Source organism: Danio rerio, chromosome 22 (genome assembly GCF_052040795.2).
Source record: "Danio rerio strain M-AB ecotype USA chromosome 22, GRCz13ab, whole genome shotgun sequence".
Classification (NCBI taxonomy): domain Eukaryota; kingdom Metazoa; phylum Chordata; class Actinopteri; order Cypriniformes; family Danionidae; genus Danio; species Danio rerio.
The window spans coordinates 2203065-2226646 of NC_141042.1; the positions used below are offsets into that span (position 1 = coordinate 2203065).

General features: G+C 39.4%; 3 protein-coding genes across 3 annotated transcripts; all 3 read left to right on the forward strand.

The window, feature by feature from the left end:
- Positions 1-519: 519 nt before the first annotated feature.
- Positions 520-5736, forward strand: LOC103909505 (uncharacterized). Its single transcript, XM_087303899.1, is given in 5 exon segments — positions 520-569; positions 1203-1312; positions 1973-2992; positions 5503-5552; positions 5555-5736. Coding segments are annotated over 5 exon segments (1272 nt in total). The 3' UTR covers positions 5597-5736.
- A 1502-nt stretch (positions 5737-7238) lies between these two features.
- LOC141380118 (uncharacterized) lies at positions 7239-22122 on the forward strand. Its single transcript, XM_087303622.1, has 3 exons — positions 7239-7291; positions 19110-19219; positions 20281-22122. The coding sequence occupies exons 1-3, from the start codon at positions 7242-7244 to the stop codon at positions 21333-21335; spliced, it is 1215 nt and encodes a 404-aa protein (XP_087159748.1). The 5' UTR covers positions 7239-7241; the 3' UTR covers positions 21336-22122.
- On the forward strand, positions 7307-15577 carry znf1156 (zinc finger protein 1156). The gene is given in 3 exon segments (NM_001104945.1): positions 7307-7550; positions 8051-8160; positions 14714-15577. A coding segment is annotated over 1 exon segment (600 nt). The 5' UTR covers positions 7307-7550; positions 8051-8160; positions 14714-14816; the 3' UTR covers positions 15417-15577.
- Positions 22123-23582: the final 1460 nt, after the last annotated feature.

Here is a 23582-nt window from a genome sequence, read left to right on the forward strand (position 1 = left end):
TTGTTTTTTTTTTTTTCTCTCGTGTTCATGCTCTGTGTGTGTGTGTGTAAGAGCTGAGCTTGTTATATTCACGACACAAGCCATACGGTATATGTACCTTCTGTTTCTATGAGTATTTTATGGAGTAATAATTGAGCTTATTAAACCGTTTCTGGAGCCATAAACCTACTATGTAGTTATCAGACAACAATACAACTTATTAAGCCAATGTAGTATATACCTTTAACATAACACTAATGATATTTTGTAATATTTTGATAGATGATATATGTTTGTGCATTTTAATGTTTAATTTTTTTATTATTTGTGTGTTTATTTGATGTTGTTATTTTCCTAAATAATTCTATTCTTACGTTTTATTATTAAAAACAAATTTTAGTTACTTCAGGGGTAGTTTATTTCAGACATATGCCTGTTAAGTTTGCTTTTTATATTTGTAAAAAGCATTTTCACAATGTTTTAAGTGCCTAATAAAAAGCTTTTAATTTGCCGCGTTTTTGTTGCTCCCGCCTCACTGTGATGACGTCAGCACTGACGCGTTCATTCGGCGTCGAGTCTTCAGAGCTGAGGTGAGTCGTTGACGCTTTTTCTCGTGTTTACACAACAATAAAACACACTTTACAGTTTATTAAAGCGACAATCTGCGACTAGTTTCTGCATTGAGTTCACCTCTATCTGTGTATCTGCTGACCAAAACAATACAGCAGGCAGAGAGGAGCTCTGAGAGGAAGATATGAGTGAAATGTTTTGAGTGTTGAGCGGTTGTATGAGCAATATCTCAAACTATCTGAAGAGAAAAGGGAATAAATGTGTTTGAAGTTTGATGCAGAGGCATTAAATAGTTTTTGGCGCTCTTTATTTTCCAACGGTTTTTCTGATTTCTCAGTTTCTGTACAGACGCCCGACTGCTGACAACCTGATTACTTTATTGGTGTGAATACTTAATATAATTATATACTGATATAAATGCAAATATATATGAGCTTATCCTGCAAACACTGTAAAATGAGCTGATCTGCTGTTTAATGAGTGCTTATAGTCTTGACACTCATCAATATTCAGATCTACAAATTTAAGGTAATTTTATTGGCATCACTGGACTTGAGCAAATCACATATTGTGTCACAAGATATACCATCATAATGTGTTTTTTTCCTCAATCAGTGTAAATGAATCAGATTTCTCTGTTTCTTCTCCTGAAGCTCTGCCGCCATCAGTGAAAGACAAAGACAGAGTTTATTGAAGGACAGTGAGAAGATGAGTGATCCAGAACCCTGCAGAATTAAACAGGAAGAGACTGAAGAACTAATAGGTTTGTGTTTATTCATTACTCTTTAATCTGACATTCGTCATCGCTGCTGTATTGATCATAACTGAAAAAAAAACTGGACACTCTCTGTGAATAAGCTTGAGTTTTCTCTGTCAGTGACTGATGAGTGTCGGTGTGTTCAGATACTGTTGTTTCTCAGTGTCATGATTCAAGTGTGAAAGCATGTTCAATTCAATCAGTAACAAGCACAAGACACTTCAATGCGAATCACAGATTACAATTAAGTAACTCTTCACGCTAATACTGGAATATTTAATACAATATGATCTTGCTTTTGGTTAGTATCAAAGCCAGCTTAGCTCTTTCGCGCCCTCTTCTCAGCAACAGTAGTTTACACACACTACATCACTTGCTCTAGATTACCTGTGGGGTGTTTTCACTCAGTAGAGTAAAGCATGTACATAGTACTGAACTGAGCTCATGATCCAAAACAATCTAAACTAATCAAAACGCCAAGCAGGGAGGTGCAGCTAATCGAGCTCTCCTCTCAAATCAAATGTTTAACCGCATAATAGGTCTCAGGTGAGATGACCCACCCACAAATCAGCAACCATGCAAGCTCTGCAAATCACAAAAGAAGAACCTCAACAAACAGGACCTAACACTTAACCTAAAATTAAAATGTGACTTATTCATTTTCAGATGTGAAGGTGAAGGAGGAGAGTGAAGAACTGAGTGAAGATGAGGAGAAACATCATGTCAAGAGTGAAGAGCAAACTCAATCAGAGGCTGAAGGTAATTTTTCAGTGGAAAGAACAGCTGTCAAACGTTTCACCTGCACTCAGTGTGGAAAGAGTTTCAGGCAGAACTGCTTTCTCAAGTATCACATGCGGAAACACACAGGAGAGGAACCTTACAAGTGTTCATACTGCGACAAGAAATTCAATCATTCAGGAAACCTGAAAACACACATGCTGATTCACACTGGAGAGAAAACACACAGATGTGATCAGTGCGGCAAAACATTTTTGAGGCCCACAGATCTGAAGAACCATCTTAGAGTTCACACAAGTGAGAAGCCTTATCCATGTCCTGAGTGTGGGAAGAGTTTTAGACATCAGTTACAGCTAAAATACCATCAGAAGATCCACACTGGTGTAAAAGAGCATGTGTGCTTTGAGTGTGGGAAGAGTTTTCTTGCAAATGGAGACTTGAGACGACACCAGAGGAGTCACACTGGAGAGAAGCCGTTCACATGTACTCAGTGTGGGAAAGGTTTCACACAAATGTCACATCTTAAGAAACACATGAGGATTCACACTGGAGAGAGACCGCACACATGTGATCGCTGCAGCAAAACATTTTCCAGGCCTTCCGAGCTGAACAGACATCGTAAAGTTCATACAAACGAGAGGCCGTATTCATGCTCTGAGTGTGGGAAGAGTTTTAGACATCCTTCACATTTAAAATGCCATCAGCAGATCCACACTGGTGTGAGAGAGTTTGTCTGCTTTGACTGTGGGAAGAGTTTTATTAGAGCTGGAACCTTGAAACGACACCAGATGATTCACACTGGAGAGAAACCGTACAAGTGTTCACACTGCGACAAGAGATTCAGACATTTAGGTAACCTGAAAATACATAAGAGGAGTCACACTGCTGAGAAAAATCACGACTTTAAAAAGCAGAATGAAATTGCCCTTCCTGAAAGCTCTACTCTGTATTCCAGAGAACCTGCGGGGTCTTAAAAGCATTGAAAAAGTCCTAAATTTGATCATCCTAAATTAGGCCTAAACAGCCTTGAATTTGATATACAAAGTCTTGGATTTTGTTACAAAGGTCTTATTTTATTGATTTATGTTTGCCTTTCCTAGCATTAAAGTTTATACTAAAACAAAATTAACTGTTACTAATGTAGGCTAATTAAAAAGTCATGCAGCGTAATGTTGAGTCCATCTTGCACTCTACATCATAGCAGAAAGTGCGTCCCCGTAGCTTAGGCTACTATGGCGAGGAAGGTGAGCGCGAGTATTTACAACGCTCCAACTACTTAAAGGGTCACGAAACACCAAAACACATGTGTTGAGCTGTTGACAGTGGTATATGTGTCCCACACTGCTAAAAACACTATTAGGACACCTATATTTTACTAAAAAGTTTAAATTGGTTGTTTTTGCGTTATTTCAAGCAAATTCGTACTTCCTGTTTGAAACAAATTTTTGAAGCTGCGTCACGGTCATGACATAATAGCGTGTATTCCAGCGTGCAGACTGGACGTCTGTGCCAGAGTGAGTCTTATTACGTCTTACAGTGTGATGCATTAATGCATGAGTAAGGCTTGGTTCAAACCAATCAGCGCGCTCTATTGTGCAACTTCATTAATATTCATTACTGTCACAGTGTTTACACCACAGAGACGCCACGTTGTGTTGGCAAAACAAGCGTGAAGTGTTGCTTTTATAGTTTGCTGCAGTTAAGTTTCGTTTTCATTTTCTCTCTGTGAGAGCTCAGCTGGAGTCTTGTGTGGATTAACAGTGTACGCGACGCTCGACAACAATAACTTACGTGTCTAAGGAGGATTATTGTTTACCTGAGAGCTGTTCTCATCTGCAAACGCTGAGATCTGGATTCGCTTGTAGTCTCCTCTTAATAAAGACGCGGCTCTAGTTGCTGGTGATTGTCCTGTCTCTACAGATTTGGTAAGTTGTTTGTATCGAACTAAGTTAACTATTGCACCGAGTGTAAACATGTTAGCACCACAACCAAACTTTAACCTCGTGTAGGATTTTCGCCGCATTTAGAGACCGGAATAACACACGCGGCTTTCTGACACTACCTGCCGTGTGCATCTAAGTTTCCGGGAAATGCGGAGGGTTTTTTTCTCTCATTCTCCGTGCGGTATCAAACATTGCATGAAAAATACACGCTTAGAGCAGCTCCTCCAATCAAATATCTCGTTTGTCGCGAGGGGCATGAATGAATTCCCGGAATGAAAGAGCCAAACTGCAGTTAAAGTCCACCATTTAATAATTTGGCAAATTATTCGACTACAGATGTCCATGTAAACACAGTCACTTTCTCCCGTGTGTGTGTGTGTGTTTTGACTCTGAAATTCAGAGCGCCCAAATAGACACTCCCACACCATGCCTCTTTTCTTCCTCCGACACTCCCCCTTAACAGAGCTGGACACGCCCACTTTTCTGACCTTTTCCAAAGTAGAGGTGTGAAAACACCTGCTGAAACGAGGGGGTTTCATAGCCCTTTAAAAAGGCAGAAACTGCACTCAATTTCACTGCATGTGTGTTTGCTGGGCAGTCTTTCACTGACACTTACAGCAGAAGCTCCTTTTTCACTGCGATTGAGAGAAAGTAAACTCTCTCTCTAACTGTGGCCCAATTGACCTGCTGGCATGACTTTTCCTCTCCTATCAGCTGTTACAGCAATACTTCTGCATAGAGGTCTGCATTCTCACAGCTGTACCGCGGGACCCGACCAGATTTCTTGCGGCGCGGGAATACATTTACGAATAGAGTGCGGGAGCAGTCGTTCCCGAGTAAGCACACGCTTGTATGCGTGTAAATGAGAGAGAGCGAAATGCTGTGAGTTGCTTGCTTGGTGCTCTGTGTCTATGTGTGTGTGTGTGTGTGTTTATACAGACAGCTTGTTACAGGTGTGTGTGTGTGTTTGTACAGACAGCCTCTCCCCACCCAATACAAAACTGTGTATGCACAGTGATGCACCGGGATATCGAATTGAAGCGAAGCGATGGCATGATAATCGTAACCGAACCGTGATAACAATGTCGTTCACACCTCTAATTTCGACATTGGAAGCATTGCCACCACAGCCAAGGAACATCCTATCTTGCTGTGGCTCAACATTACCTCTACGGCAAACGCATTGAGAAAAAGCCACAAGCAGACGTTGACAGGACTTGAGAGTCTGGGCAAAAAATTTGCTGCCAAAGCAGCAGAGCTGCGAAGGCTACAGTGTTTAACCCCAAGTTCAAATGTATTTGTTTATTAAAAATCAAATGTGTGTTACGCTGTTGTGTATGTATTAAATACAACTGACAGTTTAAATAAAATGTTTTATTCAGTTCAAATAGTCACTTAATTATTTTCTAGTGTTCAAAATTTATACAGATTTTACATTTTTCCCTCATCGTTCTGTCGGAATGGGTATGAAGTTGGCATTAAATTTCATTTGGAGGATCCCGGGGGTACCCTGAAATTCACAAACACCCGATTTCACAGTTAATCAGCCCCTGTTATGCATCATAAAAAAGGTCCTGTTTTGGTTTTGGGGTCTCCAACATCAGGCTGATGTGCATGCAAGCTCAAATAACACAGTTATTGTCTTATAATATGCATTTATTTTTACCTAATGACCCCAACGACTCCCTTATGATTTGTTCAGTGATTCATATTTTCCAAAACCCTTCCTTTGTGTGACGCCAATCTGCGGTGATTGGTCTGATGACCCAGTCTGTTGTGATTGGTCGACTGTGTTCAACGCAAGACTGATAGAAAACGTCTACCACCGCTTATCAATATACTGGAGCAACCATGATGTCATTTTGTATGCAAATGCATGCATTTGTAAATATTTTTTTTAGACCACATTTATGTGCAATGTATATACTGTAAATATTCTTTCTTTTTTTTTTTTTTTTTTTTTCCTTAAACTCTACTATTTTTTATATATATATATTTTATATTAATGTTAAGCACCTTGGGTCTGAGAGTAACGCAATTTCGATTCTCTGTATGTCTTGTACATGTGGCTGAATTGACAATAAAGCTGACTTTGACTTTGACTTTGAAACACCTATTAGCAGGTCTGGTTCCCTCCTCCCAGAGTCAGTGGGTTATTTGAATGGGATTTTGGTTAAATGGCTGAAATAAGGTTGGTGGCAAACACAAACTCAAGATACTTTCACGATTTATTCTACGACACTAAACACATCACTCTTGACTTTTTAAATCGGTTCTGCTTCTGTAAAAAGACGGTTGCTCAATGGGTCTACAGGCGATGTCGGACTCATTATACGTCATCAAGCTGAGCTGGTCTGGAATGAAGTCTGCTTTTTTCTGATTTCTGGTTAGGTATTTTCATAAATAGTGTTTTTATGTGTTTATCTAATTAGATATTCATAATGTGTGTAGATAATGCCTTCACTTGTAGAGGCCGTCATGACAGATTCATTTGTTGATCGTTTATTTTAATAAAACAGTTTTATGAAGATACTGCTGACCATAGTGCAGTCTGACTCTTGCCTGTTCTTCATAATACAGATGCGTGTGTAAAGTGTATTGTTTACTGACCTTTTAACGGTATCGTTTTGCTTTAACATAAATCGATTGATATTTTCATAATTTTTTTGATACATGATAAATTTTTTTTTTTATATATAATTGTATTCTTAAGTTTTATTAAAACATTTTTTTAGTTTCTTCGGGAACATATCATTTTAGTTATATGTCTGTCAGCCATCTAAAATATGCCTATTGCGTTTGCTTTTAAATTTGAGTTAATTTAAAGTTTTAAGTGCCTAATTAAAAGTTTCACCCCAAATGATTAAGGTGTTTTTTTTTTACATGCAATAGTGATTGTGAAAACTGCTTTCAGCAGTGTTTTTGTTTTCCGCATTTTGTCTTTTTTTATTGCAATTTTAAAACACAGAACATACAAGGGCAATAACAACATTATATTGACATCAAAACAAATACAATGTAAAAAGAAAAGAAACAAATTGCTATTATTCAGACAAAATTGAAGGCTTTAAAATAAGTTATTTTATTTTTTTATTTTATCGTACAGGTAATGACATTCCTATTTTAAAGTAAGGAAAATTAGTTTTTTTCACTGTCTATTTACATTCATGAATAATAAAAAAAAATTCCACATATAATGAGCAAATTAACTACATACCGTTTTGTCGGGCTTCCGTTGTTCCCGCCTAGTCGTGATGACGTCAGCACTGACGCGTTCATTCAGCGTCGAGTCTTCAGAGCTGAGGTGAGTCGTTGACGCTTTTTCTCGTGTTTACACAACAATAAAACACACTTTACAGTTTATTAAAGCGACAATCTGCGACTAGTTTCTGCATTGAGTTCACCTCTATCTGTGTGTCTGCTGACCAAAACAACACAGCAGGCAGAGAGGAGCTCTGAGAGGACAATATGAGTGAATGTGTTTGAGTTTTACTTTGTTGGTGTGTTTAAGTTTATCAGCGTTTCTATGAGCAATATCTGAAAGTATCTGAATGGAAACAATGGTAATAAACGTGTATGAAGTTTGATGCAGAGACGTTAAATAGTTTTTGGCGCTCTTTATTTTCCAACGGTTTTTCTGATTTCTCATTACTGTACAGACGCGCGACTGCTGACAATTGGATTACTTTATTGGTGTAAATACTTAAACTATATATTGATATAAATGCAAATACATATATATATATATATATATATATATATATATATATATATATATATATATATATATATATATATATAATTTATTTATTCTTATTATTGCAATAGTGATGAGTTTATCCTGCAAACACTAAAATGTTTGATCTGCTGCTGATCCTGAATGTTTGTTATGGTCTGAGGCTCATCAATATTCAGATCTACAAATTTAAGCTAATGTTATTGGCATCACCTGACTTGAGCAAATCACATAACCACAAATTGTGTCACAAGATATAACATCATAATGTGTTTATTTCCTCAATCAGTGTAAATGATTCAGATTTCTCTGTTTCTTCTCCTGAAGCTCTGCCGCCATCAGTGAAAGACAAAGACAGAGTTTATTGAAGGACAGTGAGAAGATGAGTGATCCAGAACCCTGCAGAATTAAACAGGAAGAGATTGAAGAACTAATAGGTTTGTGTTCATTAGTTACTCTTTAATAGTGATGTTAATCAAATCCTGCAAACATAGCAATTTTGGGTGAGTAAAACCAGAAACTAGCCTACCTTCTTTTCTGGCATCCAGTCCTGTGCTGCACCACTTTACAGAACAGATTGGGAAAAACTGCAAGTAAAAAATGTGTTTTATGTCCTCAAACAAGTGTTTCTGATTTTATTTGACACAGTAAATTGTAAAAATGACATTTTAAATACACGAATACCTTTATTAGTGAAAAGCTGTTGAGAGCAACGAAATATAGGCTATTTTTTATTACTTACGCTTATGTGCTGAAACAATTAACACTTACCTTAAGATCACCGAATAATATGGAGCATCCTTAAATTATTCTCTTAAATAAAGGGGAATCGCCTATTAAGTGTCATAAAGCCTTTAGGGAAAAAATTATGTTTTAGGTCTCTCTGGAGCATTTGGGCTGAATGTTTGACGGTGTCTATCAAATCGAAGGTGTTATAAAATACATAGTACAGAGTTTTTACCGGAGAATTTCTGTGGTTTTAAATTATGGATGGGTGCGCTCACTGTGCTGGGTCAGTGGAGAGACCACTTGATGCACCCTGCCAACAGTCAGTCGGTGAATAGCCTAAACACATAATAAATGAACGCACACAGGCCTGTGTGTGCGTATAGACATATAATGTAATGCTGTACAGTAACTTGTCATTTGGTGGTTTGGGTTGTCTTTATTTTAATTGTTTCGTGATGATGGGATGGTGTGCTTTATCTGCCTGATTCCCGTTGAAGTAGGCGGGTTTTGTGACATTTGATTCTGGAGACGTTCTGGGGGCGGGGTTTGTGTGACGCGGAGCGAGCTACTGTGCGAAACGCGACATGATGTTGGCCTCACTGCTTATGCTCCCGAGCTATTGGCCTGGTCCAATAAAGCCCTGGCTCACACTGGCCCGACAGTGAAAATGCGGCTAATGTGTGTATATAGGCTAACGAGTTTGTCTCCAGCATTTATTAGATTTGCTAGGAATATTTATGAATGTCTCCAATAGACCTAAAGAGTAGCATTAATGCGTCCTGAAGTAAAGTGAAACGGCTATACGACGTGTTTGCTGGCCTCACGCATCATGCACCAGTCAGTCAATCAGCATGTAACCTTAAAAGGTTAAACAAATGACGCACAGCACTGCTACGGTTACAGAAAAGTTTGCGCTGTTATTGTTCACTTACCTTTTAATACGTTTTGGTGCGATTTATAACCCGCTATTTAAAAAATAAAATGTTTTGAATGAGAAGCTGTAATTTAGCCGTGACGAGAGGAATTTTGGCGTGACGCCCCGCCATGGATGAACGAATGTAGCGGAAACCATGCTTCTCTTCAATCACGTCTACACATTCGTTGGTTTCTGTTCATTTACAAAAGTCTTATTGATAAACTCCACTATATTTACAGTCACTATTTACGAAACGTGGAAATCTGGGCTCTAGTAGTTTTATTTACCTTTGCATACCCAAAGTTGCCACTTCCTTTGGTTGCCACTCTTTTCAGTTTTGTGCTGCTGATGCTTGAAATCAGACCTAATGCTGTGTTCACACCAGACGCGGAACGCGCTGATAAATCGCGCTATTCGCGCGTAAATAGCCGCTTCAACATTTGAGTTTAGTCGCTTCATTCGCGTGTCAAATTCACTTCAGAACAGATGCGGATTAGCGTGATGGGCAGGGCTTCTGTCTGCCCAAAGACTCTAGCTTCATAGCTAAATGGCTAACATGGATTTTATGAAGAAAATAACAGTGTTAATGTGCTTTATGAAGACTGAAAAACAGCGCTGATACGTTTAGGGTCGTGTCTGAGTCCACTACATTCTTTCAGAGGTGCATCCAGCTCTGTGAGCTCATAAACTCCTACAAAAACTTAAAAATCCTTGGAGGATTTCCCTCGGAACACCGACAACAGGTTCTACGTCACAATCACGGCCCCACAAGAGCAAGCTTCTGATTGGTTAACGCGGCGCGAACGTACGCTGAAGTTCAGATTTTCGAACTCGAGAAATTTGCGTGAAATGTTCGTTTAGCGCGTCAAACGCGCAAAGCGCTCAATTCGCCTCGCGCAATTTGCGTCAATTGCGCCGCGCCATTCGTGCGTATCGCACCGCAGGATGTCTATTCGCGCGTTTGCATTGACTTAACATGTAAATCACTCGCGCTTGAACGCAGCATAAGAGCTCAACACTTTCATTCCACTATCATCCTTTAAAACTTCAATCCAGTTAATAGTACAAGATCACTGTGCTTGTGTTTAGTAGTTTCCTTGGTTTTACATGTTATTATCTGCATTTGTGAAACTGTTATTGTATCGTGTCCCTGCTGCTTTGTATCTACTTTTTTATGTTGCCTCTTGACCAGGTCACCATTGTAAATGAGAACTGGTTCTCAACTGACTTGCCTGTTTAAGATTATTATTATTATAAATTAGCTTCAAAATGAAACAATTCTCCGTCAACTATTGTTAACAGATGTACAGTAAGGGTTATATCACATTCTGTACTTCCTTCCTTGAATACATTATGATTGGCTGTGACTTTCCCTGCTGTCAAGGGAGCGGCTGCCATGGCACGTTTAAATGTTCGCAGCACCAAAACTGAGCAAATTTACCAGTTGGCTTACTGTGGAAGACTCCGATGAGATATTGGGGATTGTCCCACTGAATGCTAGTGAATCGTTATTAACCTCTACAGTACTCTTGTCAAGGAGAGTCTGAGTCATCATATTCAGTTCGGCTATTTATTCAACAAGATTTAACCATATGCACTTGTCAGTGTATTTAGAGTAGTTTCTGAAAATGAGTAACAACAAATAATTACAAAGTAAATCCAATGATTCAGCATATCACAATCTACATAATAAACAACTAGTATAGTGTACTGGCACATGACATAGACTGAAAAAATATCTCTGCAAAAACAACTACAGTGTGTAATGAAGAGTACTAAATAATGGAATAAAAGTTATATAATTAACTAAAATTATCCTTAACACAGACATTAGTAATAATGAGCACAAATGGCTATCATCAACATGAACCATTACACATATTAATATACTGAGACTGTAAACATGAGCAATGCACACTAGTGCGAAAGCCGCTCGTTAAGGAGGATCAAATTACACCCAGCGATCGCTAAACATTAGGAACATCACCACAATATCAGTTACTACCCTTATGTACACTATAACAATCAAAGTCATCAGTTACATATGTAAGAGAAACTTACTTTGTCAACTACTTTCTTTTGTTCATAATGCGGTCTCCAAGCAAGCGCACGCGGTCTGACTGACGTGCTGCCGACTTAGCAGTTACGCTGAAAGCGTCTATAGTGTAGGCATTGCACTACTTTTCTCTTTTCTCTACTTTACTCTTTTTCATAAGTCCTTACATCCTTTACGCAAGTCCTAAATTTAAAGGGGAAGAATTTACAACATGAGACGTGAGCACAAGCTGCAACATTTCAAAGTAAAGTTTAAGTCACTTAAGTCCACTATAATCGTAAACACCATGGCTGTGCCATTAGTCAATTTAGTTTTGATTTTGGCCTTCACATCGATTAGGAAAAAACAACAATTTAGATCAGCCTCCCTCTACGTATGACACCAGCCCATCATTAAAATAAAAGTAGAGAAGAAGAATGCCTCCTCCTTTCCAGAAGTTTGCATTCATTCCTCCACAAAGTACAATCATTTCCATTAAATTAGGTCCCCACCAATATCAAAAGTTAATCCACACTCTTGGAGTGTGCCCATAGCAGCGACAAACGCCAGAGAATCCGCACTGCATGGAAGGTCAAAACTTAAAATCGGGCTCTTTTGGGCCATATAAAATGAGTTTGACCTGCAAGCCTTGGGTTTGACACCATTGACATGGACCAATGGGGCTTCTTCACTCAATATCACGGCATTTATTGACACTTGTAATATTTTAAACTTGGAAAAAAGCAAATAATTACCAAAAACAACAACCCAAACACAAACACATCCAGTTCTTGCATAAGTCACCTTTTGAACTTGGCGTTTGTCAGTTGTGACGATCGCACCTTTGCTCTGTTCAAGGCAACCTAGTAGGATGTCAAGTCTGAAGGGGCCACATCTTTTCTGTGAAGGATTCGGATTTCTGCTTTGCAATCCGTCTCATCATGGACCACCGTTTATCCTTTTCATCATCCTGTTTCTCAGTATTTAACTGTGAATTGATTTTAACTAATGAATAAGTTAAAACTGCTTACTGCAAGAATGTTCTGTGTCCTTGTTTCTCTTTTTGCCTGTCTGTTTTATTCATAGGTCATGAAGATCTCTTTCTCTCTCCCCATACAGAGGAGAAGAAGACACCTGTTCTAGTTGTCCTGATATTGCCTATAATATTATAGCTGTTTGATTGATCTGTTTTTAAGTATAATTAATTTAATGTAATTCCTTTCTGTGTGGAGACAGACTGTGTGGAGTTAAGATATTGCAGCAGACTGTTGATGGAAACAGTCTTGAACCAGCCTGATAACACAGCTGAACGTACAAGAAACATCCTTGAGTCTGTAACACAGATGGTCGTTTGTGTCTATTGTTTTCCTGGTTTAGCTTTTTACAGGTCGGAGATCAGCTCCTAATAACTTAAGGCGACCTCACCTCTAGGCATCAGGTCGCCATCCATATCTGGAGACAGATACAATGCTTTCTTTGACGCACGCATTAAGGCCATCCATATCTGGAAGTAGATACTATGTTTCTTTGACGCATGTATTTAGAATTGTCTATTTCTGTTGTAACCAATGAGAACTGTTTACCTGGATCCCACCCTTTCTGGACTTGTGTAAAGAGTATAATTGTTCGATTGTTGTATCTGTAAGTCAGAGCGGCCTAGGAACTCATTGAGAGTGTTGAAGCTGGCTTCTGCGAATGAAACTGCAAACTATCTTCAGTAAACTTGATTTATTTTTTTAAATCTCTGACTCCGGCTCTTCTTCATCTACCAGACTGCTCATTCTTTGGGTTAAACTGTAAACTATCCCTACATCTGTTTCAGTTTATTAGGGCCTACTCACACTATGCCATCCGTACCGTGCCCAGGCCCGTTTCCCGGATCGTTTGAGAAGTGTGAGTGCGCTGAATCGGGCTCAAGCACGGTTCACTTGGCCGGCCCTGGCCCGGTTGGAAGAGGTGTGCCTGAGCCCGGTTCACTTGGGCTTTGGCGCGGTACGCTTGTGTGTGAGCGCGAAACGCGCCAAAGCCCGAAACCGAAAGCGAGACGTGACTTTTTGAGGGGTTGTTTCATATGGATTTATTAATCATTCTTACAGTTCAGTGATCGCAAACTGCCGTAGTTTATTAAAGACGCAAACCCCTCACAGCACGACAGCTGCGCGCCTTCAGCAGACCTCCTCATTCCTGCAGCACGAGAGCTTTGATTGTTTATGAGCGCCAAAAGTGGCGGATCTGTTCGGTAAAATATCTGACTGCGTGTCACGGCATCCCTAAAGACTGTTTGGCGAAATATTTGACTGCATGTCACTGCATTACAAACGACTGAAAGGATAAAACTAGAGAACTCTCCACTGTGCTGCCGTGTGAGAGCGTATGGCAAGCCGTTTTAACATTTAAACCTTGTTCTGACTATCCATAAATATATTTAGAGATATAATTATATATTTTGACTAATTATTATTTTAATTCGACTTGTCAGAATGACAATTAGAGATATCTGCAATTACAATTGTACTAGTACGAAATCAGATTGGAGATATCTGCAAATATATTATAACTGACTAGTCATATTCCTACATTGACTTCCATTGAAAAATATTTGCAGATATCTCTAACTGAGTTTTGACTCGTCAAAAATCCAATTCAAGATATCTACAACTGTAATTCGACTATTAGTGAATTAATTAGAGATATCTTCAAATATATTTGTAAATATCTCTAAATATGATGAATTAAAGACATCTCCAAATGTATGACTAGTAAAAACTCAGTTAGAGATATCTCTAATTACAACTGTGACTAATCAATACTCATTTAGAGATATCTGCAAATATTTTTCAATGGAAGTCAATGGAGGAATATGACTAGTCATAATATATTTGCAGATATCTCCAATCTGATACAATACAATTGCAATTGCAGATATCTCTAATTGTTATTCTGACTAGTCGAATTATAATTATGACTAGTCAAAATATAATTAGAGATGTCTCTAAATATATTTATGGAGTCAGAACAAAGATTTAAATGCTAAAAAGGCTTGCCATAGAGAGCGCCTCTGAACAGCGCAGCAGCGATGACGTAAGCGTGCCGAGGCCCGATATGGTGTGAGCGCGGGCCGTCGGGGGAGACGGGAGGGGGGACAAGCGTGCTTTGGCCCGGTTCGAGGCAACTGTACCTAGTGTGAGTACGGCCTTAAAGGCAAAGTGCAAACATATTTGACCACTTACCCACAAATGCTCTTATTTATAATCATTCGACTGTACGGAGAAACACTAGACTCTTAACATGTGACTTAATTGATTTTCAGATGTGGTGGTGAAGGAGGAGAGTGAAGAACTGAGTGAAGATGAGGAGAAACATCATGTCAAGAGGGAAGAAGAACTCACACAAACACTGGACATGGTGTTTCAATGGAAAGAACAGCTGTGAACTGTTTTACCTGCACTCAGTGTGGAAAGAGTTTTAGCCACAAATGCAGTCTCAAGCGTCACATGCTGATCCACACTGGAGAGAGACCACACAAGTGTCCACAATGTGACATGAGATTTAGGTATTTAGGAAACCTGAAAACACACATGATGATCCACACTAAAGAGAAACCTCACAAGTGTTCACACTGCGACATGAGATTTACTTATTTAGGAAACCTGAAAACACACATGCTAGTCCACACTGGAGAGAGACCTTACAAGTGTTCACACTGCGACATGAATTTCAATAATTTAGCAAACCTGAAAAGACACATGCTGCTCCACACTGGAGAGAAAACACACCAATGTGATCAGTGCAGCAAAACATTTAAGAGGCCTGCAGATCTGAAGATCCATCTTAGAGTTCATACTAACGAGAGGCCGTATTCATGCTCTGAGTGTGGAAAGAGTTATACAATGAAATCGACTTTAAAAAACCATCAGAAGACCCACACTGGTGTGACCGAGTTTGTCTGCGAAGTTTGGGAAGATTTTCATTTCAGCAAGAGCCTTGAAAATGCACCAGAGGATTCACACTGAAGAGAAAACTAGTATGTGTTCACACTGCAACAAGAGATTCAGACTGGCCGGTACAATTAAACATCACATTTGTACATACCTTTTGGGAAATGACTGCATTTATCTGCACTGGACTGTTTTACATTATCCTTATAAATAAACCGTCTTTTTACACTTCCAAACAGGGCCATCATTTTTTTTTAATTCTTTGCTTTGTTTTTTTGTTTTCTTGTTGGTGTTGCAGTTCTGGTTCCCTCATCCCAGAGTCAGTGGGTTATTTGAATGGGATTTTGGTTAAATGGCTTAAATAAGGTTGGTGGCAAACACAAACTCACGATACTTTCACGATTTATTCTACGACACTAAACACATCACTCTTGACTTTTTAAATCGGTTCTGCTTCTGTAAAAAGACGGTTGCTCAATGGGTCTACAGGCGATGTTGGCAGTGGCGTAGCGGACGGGCCCGCAGGGCACGCACCGCGGGGGGGCCCTGCGTGATTAGGGGGCCCCACGCCGTCGCGATTTTCAATGATTGAAAATCCAGGAACCGCAATAATCAAACTCTTGGGAACAACTGTGGTCGGAACCAAAGTTCACAGACCTGTGTGCTCTGAACTCCTCTCAAGGTGGACTACTTAATTCTGATTGCTTGACGCCGAACCGCGTCATAGCCAATGAAGACGCGCCGCTGTTTCTCGCCGCCGGTTCTCGTTAAAAAATGAATGACTTCTGGCTACTTTGACGCTCTCGCCGCTTTCGGTTTGTGGTCGCTCCTCAGTTTGTGAAGGATTCCCCGCGTTGTCGCTCCACCCCGCCTCATTTCCCCGCTCCTCAATTTGTGACATAGATATATACACTAGATATCGCATAGGGACCCTGAGCATGCGTCTATAGCGTCGCCATATTGGTACAGTGCTCCCAGGACAAATGTCATTCAACCGCACTAGTCAAGACAGTGTTATTACGTGAAGATGCGGGACTTTAGCGCTGTCTACGAGTGTAGTAACGAGCAAACAAAGAAAACAAAGCACAAAGGCAGAACATTTCATAGGTAAGATTACGTTTTTTATGTTTTTGTATGTTCTGAAATTTGTGCTAATCAGGTAACGTTATTGATGATAACAGTCACTTACTGCATTCATCATAAGGCAAAGTAGCTCCAACTCGCACTAAACACTCGGCTTATGCTAGTTTTGTTGAATAAAATCAGCAAACAATGCAAAAGAAATATGACAACGAGATGCTGCGCTGCCAGAAACTTGCATTATTGTCAGCTAGTGAACGAGTCGTTCATTACGGAGATTATGAACACCTTCATCTGGGGGCCCCGTCGGTGATCCCTGCAGGGGGGCCTCCGCATTTTGTGCTACGCCACTGGATGTCGGACTCATTATACGTCATCGAGCTGAAATTGTCTTCATAGTACAAATGTGTGAATAAGTGTGTGAAGCCTATATATTTGTTTACTGACATTTAAACAATCTAAGGGGTCTTATAATGAAAATCTGGTTTTATTAAGGCATAGTAGAATGATAAAAGAAAAGGGCATACTGTAAGCCTCAAACACCACTGTTTTCTTGTTCTCATGTGAATTCCACAAGTATAAAACTCCAGTGGACAACTGGTCATTCAGAAGACAAAACAAGCTCTGAGATCATTAATTTGCACGCCTCAGGCTGCGTTTGATAAGTCAAATGTCTCTAGTGATACGACAGTGATCATTTTCCTCTCTTAGTTATTTTAAGTGTATATTTCACTCACTATGAATGTGGGACTTTTGTGTTACTGAGCAGTGACAGTGCGAGACATGTTTCAAACTCGCCTCAGGACGCAAAATACAAGATTGACAGATTACACATTTACTCATCTCCAGTCTGAAGAGGTATAAGGTATGTTTAGTTACATATTTTGTTAATGTATCGTGTTTATTAGGAAATCTGAAGTGTGTTTCATCAAACATGTAGATGCTGAATCATATCAAATCACTCAGCTCTACTGTCATCTGTTATTGCAGAGGTTGATACTACCCACATAGCAAAATTTCTCTGGCCCAGCTCTGGCCCACACAATCAGGTTTTGCTTGGCCCATATGCCGCAGTGAATTACGGTACATGACTGGACCAAATCTGGCTTCCAGACAAGGGCCAAACACGGACCATATCTGGGCCAAGTCTCAGCCAAGTTAATAACTCATAACTGGGCCTGAACTGGGCCAGATAGGTTGGTGTGACACGATTGCAAGGAAATTGATAAACCCATGGAGTGATGCGCTTTAGGCACACTATGAGCCTTGTTTTTTCTCAGTGACCTGATTGGTAAAAAATTTTTTCTTTACTCAAAAATGATTTTAGTGTATTTTAAATGTGGGTCAAGACTGGCCAAACTCACATGGCCCACTTATCAAATTTTTCAATCTGGGCCAAATACTACGTTTTTAATCTGGCCTAAATCTTGTGTGCCGCCTTAGAGATGGTGCCACCTCTGCCAAACCCGGGCCATGTTTGGCCCACATGCTGTATGCCAGTGCCGGATGAATGCCTGCTGTGCCAGCTTTATGCCAAATCTGGGCCAGAATTCTTTGCTACTAGGGTAAGTACTGGATTTTTTTTACAATATAGCTTCATAATACAATGCAATACATCTCTATCACTCTTTTGTCAAGTTTTGCTGTAATTCAGCCTTTATCCACAACAGATCTGGTGAGCAAAATGAAATAAAGTAACTGTGATTGGGTTTATATTTGTCCGTGTTCAGTGTACATCATACTCTGTGTGTTTTTACCTCGCATGATAATATAATGTGTGGTTTTAGTCTACCTCAGCGATTGTTTTAGCTTGTCAGCTTTTAATTCGCCGCATTTTTTTTACTTCATTGTTGCTCCCGCCTGCCGTGATGACGTCAGCAGCTGCTTGACGCGTTCATCCAGCGTCGAGTCTTCAGAGCTGAGGTGAGTCGTTGACGCTTTTTCTCGTGTTTACACAACAATAAAACACACTTTACAGTTTATTAAAGCGACAATCTGCGACTAGTTTCTGCATTGAGTTCACCTCTATCTGTGTGTCTGCTGACCACAACAATACAGCAGGCAGAGAGAAGCTCTGAGAGGACTATATGAGTGAATGTGTTTGGGTTTTACCGTGTTTGTATTTGTATTATCGTCAAGTATGATCTGTGAAGAGAAATAATGGGGCAGATATAATAAGTTTAATGCAGAATATATCAAATAAATAGTTAGTGGTGCACTTAATTTTCCAATGGTTGTCTGATTTCCCAGTTTTTGTTTTCAGTTCAGTTCATCTTTGTTTCTACAGCGCTTTCACAATGTAGATTATGTTAAAACAGCGTAACATAGAAGTTTTAGTCAATGAAAACTGCTTCAGTCCAGTTATGTTGTTAAACCATACATATACATGTGAGTGCTAGCAATCTAATTGCTTTATTGGTATAAATACTTAACTATTTTTTTATATGAATGCAATTTTTTACTTTAATAGTTACAATAATAAAGAGTTTATCCTGCAAACAGTAAAGAATGAGCTTTTCTGCTGCCTAACCTAGTCTATAGTCAATATTCAGATGTACTTATTCAAGGTGATTTTTATTGGCGTCACCTGACTTGAGCAAATCACATATTGTATCCCAAGATATAACATCATGTTTATTTCCTCAATCAGTGTAAATGAATCAGATTTCTCTGTTTCTTCTCCTTTAGCTCTGCTGCCATCAGTGAAAGACAAAGACAGAGTTTATTGAAGGACAGTGAGAAGATGAGTGATCCAGAACCCTGCAGAATTAAACAGGAAGAGACTGAAGAACTAATAGGTTTGTGTTCATTCATTACTCGTGGGATGTTTTCACTGCAACTTCATTATCTTGAACTTGAGCAAAAGACATGATGGACACTAATTTTGTGCATTCAATGCAAACCCGTCACACATTCAGCGTCATTCACGTTGTTGCGTTGACTGTGTAAGTAATCCCCTCTCGCATAAATACTTTTTATTAATATTATAAATACTACGCATTAGATGTTAAAGAGCCCCTGTTATGCGTTATAAAAGGTCATATCTTGGTGACCCAGTATGTCGTGATTGGTCAACTGCGTTCAATGTGAGATGGAAAAAAAAGCCATAATACTAACCATGGCTGTGCAAATACACAATTTAGTTTTGAATTTGACCTCCACAATGATTATGAAAGAAAAATGTAGATAAAATGTGGTCATAAGCCTTCCTCTACGTATGACACCAGCCCACCAGTAAAATAAAAGAAGATAAGAAGAATGCCTCCCATTTCCAGAAGTTTGCATTCGTTCGTCAACAAAGTACAATCACTTTTATTAAATTAGGTCTCCACCAATATCAAAAGTTAATCCACACTCTTGGAGTGTGCCCATAGCAGCGACAAACGCCAGAGAATCTGCCCTGCATGGAAGGTCAAAACTTAGAATCGGGCTCTTTTGGGCCATATAAAATGAGTTTGACCTGCAAGCCTTGAGTTTGACACCCTTGACATGGACCAATGGGGCTTCTTCACTCAATATCATGGCATTTATTGACACTTGTAATATTTTAAACTTGGAAAAAAGCAAATAATTACTAAAAACAACAACCCAAACACAAACACATCCAGTTCTTGCATAAGTCACCTTTTGAACTTGGCGTCTGTCAGTTGTGACAATCGCACCTTTGCTCTGTTCAAGACAACCTAGTGAGAGTGCATCCTTAAATGTGTCATGTCTATGAAGGAGCCACATCTTAAAAGCCAAAGTGCAAACATATTTGACCACTTACACATCTCAGCCAAACACAAATGCTCTTATTTATGATCTTTTGACTGTACAGAGAAAAACTAGACTCAACATGTGACTTATTCATTTTCAGATGTGATTGTGAAGGAGGAGAGTGAAGAACTGAGTGAAGACGAGGAGAAACATCATGTCAAGAGTGAAGAAGATACTCACACAAACACTGAAGATAGTTTTTCAGTGGAAAGAGCAGCTGTGAACTGTTTGACCTGCACCCAGTGTGGAAAGAGTTTCAGCCACCAATGCTATCTCGAGCGTCACATGATGATCCACACTGGAGAGAAACCTTACAAGTGTTCACAATGCGACATGAGATTTGATTATTTAGTAAAGCTGAAAACACACATGATGATCCACACTGGAGAGGAACCTCACAGATGTTCACACTGCCACAGGATATTTATTCATCCAGGAAACCTGAAAACACACATGAGAATCCACACTGGAGAGAGACCTTACAAGTGTTCACACTGCGACATGAGATTCAATAATTTAGGAAACCTGAAAACACACATGCTGATCCACACTGGAGAGAAAACACACCAATGTGAGCAGTGCAGCAAAACATTTTTGAGGGCTTCAGAGCTGAAGAACCATCTTAGAGTTCATACAAGTGAGAGGCCTTATTCCTGCTCTGAGTGCGGAAAGACTGTTATTACAGCTAGAGCCTTGAAAATGCACCAGATGATTCACACTGGAGAAAAACCATTAACATGTACTCAGTGCGGGAAAGGTTTCACACAAATGTCACACCTTAATGAACACATGCTGGTTCACACTGGAGTGAAAACTCACAGATGTGATCAGTGCAGCAAAACATTTTTGAGGGCTTCAGAGCTGAAGAGACATCTTAGCGTTCATTCAAACGAGAGGCCGTATTCATGCTCTGAGTGTGGGAAGAGTTTTAGACATCCGACACATTTAAAATACCATCAGAAGATCCACACTGGTGTGAAAGAGTTTGTGTGCTCTGAGTGTGGGAAGAGTTTTTTTAAAGCTGCGGACTTGAGACGACACCAGAGGAGTCACACTGGAGATTTCAAGTGTTCACACTGCGACAAAACATTCAGACGTTCAGGACACCTGAAAACACATGAGAGGACTCACACTGGAGAAAGAAATCACGAATAAAAAAAACACAATGAAATTGCCCTTTCTGTAAACTCTACTCTATATTCAAGCACACATCAGATTTCTCAGCTAATCAGCCCCTGTTATGCATTACAAAAGGTCCTATTTTGGTTTTGGGGTCTTCAACAACAGGCTGATGTGAATACAAGCTCAAAAAACACTGTTATTGTCTTATAATATGCATTTATTTTTACAGATTGATCCCAACGACTCCCATATGATTTGTTCACAATTAATTTTTTCTAACCCTTTGTGTGTGACGCTAATCTGCGGTGATTGGTCTGATGACGCAGTCTGCTGTGATTGGTCGACTGCGTTCAGTGCAAGCCTGATAGGAAACGCCCACCACGACTTATGAATATACTGGAGCAACTATGACATCAGTTTGTATGCAAAAACCAGTAAGCAGTTAGCATGTTAGCAGTGGTGGGCAAAGCGAGGCTTCGTGAAACACTGAAACAGTCGAAGCAAATGTGTCGAAGCTTCGAAACGTTTCGAATCTTCACTCTACAGTGACACCTAGTGGTCATTTTTTATGTATTGCACTGAAACAGCTGCGGCAAAGAACAGTTGAGCAAACTTAGGCATTAAACCCCACTTTGCATGCTTCAGCCTTAAAGTAACATAGTGGAGTGGTTAAGGTGTTTGTCCACCATGCAGGGATAGTGGGATTGAATCCAGGTCAATATAGTTTTGAAATGCTTTAATACCAGTTGGCAATGCATTGCTCTTGTATCGTTTTGTTTCAACATTGGTCTGACATCCGAATAAACAATTTGTAAATAAATATGTCTTGTTTGGTCTTAAAACAGGGATCTAATGCTAGATCAGAAACTGTGGCCTGAAATTATCAAGAATTATTTATATTATTCATTCCATTTCCCATTTATTGTATTTTATTAACATCTACCCAAACCCAACCATCACAGTACTGTAAAATTATTAATTATAGTTTTACAGTGTTACAAAACTGATGCTATATTGAGGGCGTAACTGCAGCTGTATCCTATTTAGGCTACACAAAACAGAAACATGATTAAAATACATGAAACCATGATTTCAGAGTATTTGTACAAGTCGGGATTCAAACCCAAAACATCATTCGAAGCACAATATCAGCGTGCACACGTACAGTCCACTAGGCCAGTGGTTCTCAAAGTGGGGGTCGGGACCCCCTGGGGGGTCGCGGGACAATGACAAGGGGTCGCTTGGTGATATCCAAAACTCAAATAAATTTTATTAAACTATTAGAATTACCATGTTTTATTCATAACCGACAGAATATAGTTAATAGTTGCATTAAAGAAACAACAACATAAAAATAACAATCAGCCATCAGCCTTTAATTTTAAAAGCAAAATGTAATTAAATCCATAATTGATTTTAAAAAACATTATATGGCTAATAGACTGTTGCATTTTTTGGTTGTAAATAAGCTCATGTTTATATTTGCCTATAGTTGTGTCTGCAACGTTTACATATTTACAGTACAACCACCTTGAAAAATGGGGGTCGCGAGCTGAAAAGTTTGGGAAGCCTGCACTAGGCCATATGAAACGATAATTTTTTCGACCTTGGCAGCCAAATGGAGATTCGCCAGGTCTCGAAACGCTTTTAAGATGATCAATGTTTTGAATCGCTTTAGTCACGTGACCAGGTGTTTCGAATCACTTTAGTCACGTGACTTGGGTGCTTCGGTGCAGTGTTTCGAAACACTTGCGCTTCGGGATCTCGACACTGTGTCGAAACGTCAGTTTCACGTCAGCCATCCCTACATGTTAGCAGTTCTGGTTCCCTCGTCCCAGAGTCAGTGGGTTATTTGAATGGGATTTTGGTTAAATGGCTTAAATAAGGTTGGTGGCAAACACAAACTTAAGATTTCACGATTTATACAACGACACTAAACACATCACTCTTGACTTTTAAAAGTTGCTCAATGGGTCTACAGGCGATGTCGGACTTTTACGTCATCGAGCTGAACTGGTCTGAAATGAAGCCCGCTTTTTTTTCTGCTTTCTGGTTATTTATTTAGTTTTAGAAATAGTATTTTGATGCGTTTATCTAATTAGAGATTCACATTGTGTATCGATAATGCCTTCACTTGTAGAGATCGTCATGAGATGTTGATCGTTTATTTTAATAAAATGATTTTATGAAGATACTGCTGACCATAGTGCAGTCTGACTCTCGCCTGTTCTTTGTAATACTAATGTGTGAATAAGTGTGTAAAGTGTATATATTTGATTG

Excerpts from the sequence above, each read along its gene's own strand:
- LOC141380118 (XM_087303622.1), top strand. The coding sequence starts at position 7,242 with ATGACGTCAGCACTGACGCGTTCATTCAGCGTCGAGTCTTCAGAGCTG. Across the intron at positions 7,292-19,109 it reads GTCGAGTCTTCAGAGCTGAG|CTCTGCTGCCATCAGTGAAA; the intron begins GTGAGTCGTTGA and ends CTTCTCCTTTAG. Across the intron at positions 19,220-20,280 it reads AGAGACTGAAGAACTAATAG|ATGTGATTGTGAAGGAGGAG; the intron begins GTTTGTGTTCAT and ends ATTCATTTTCAG.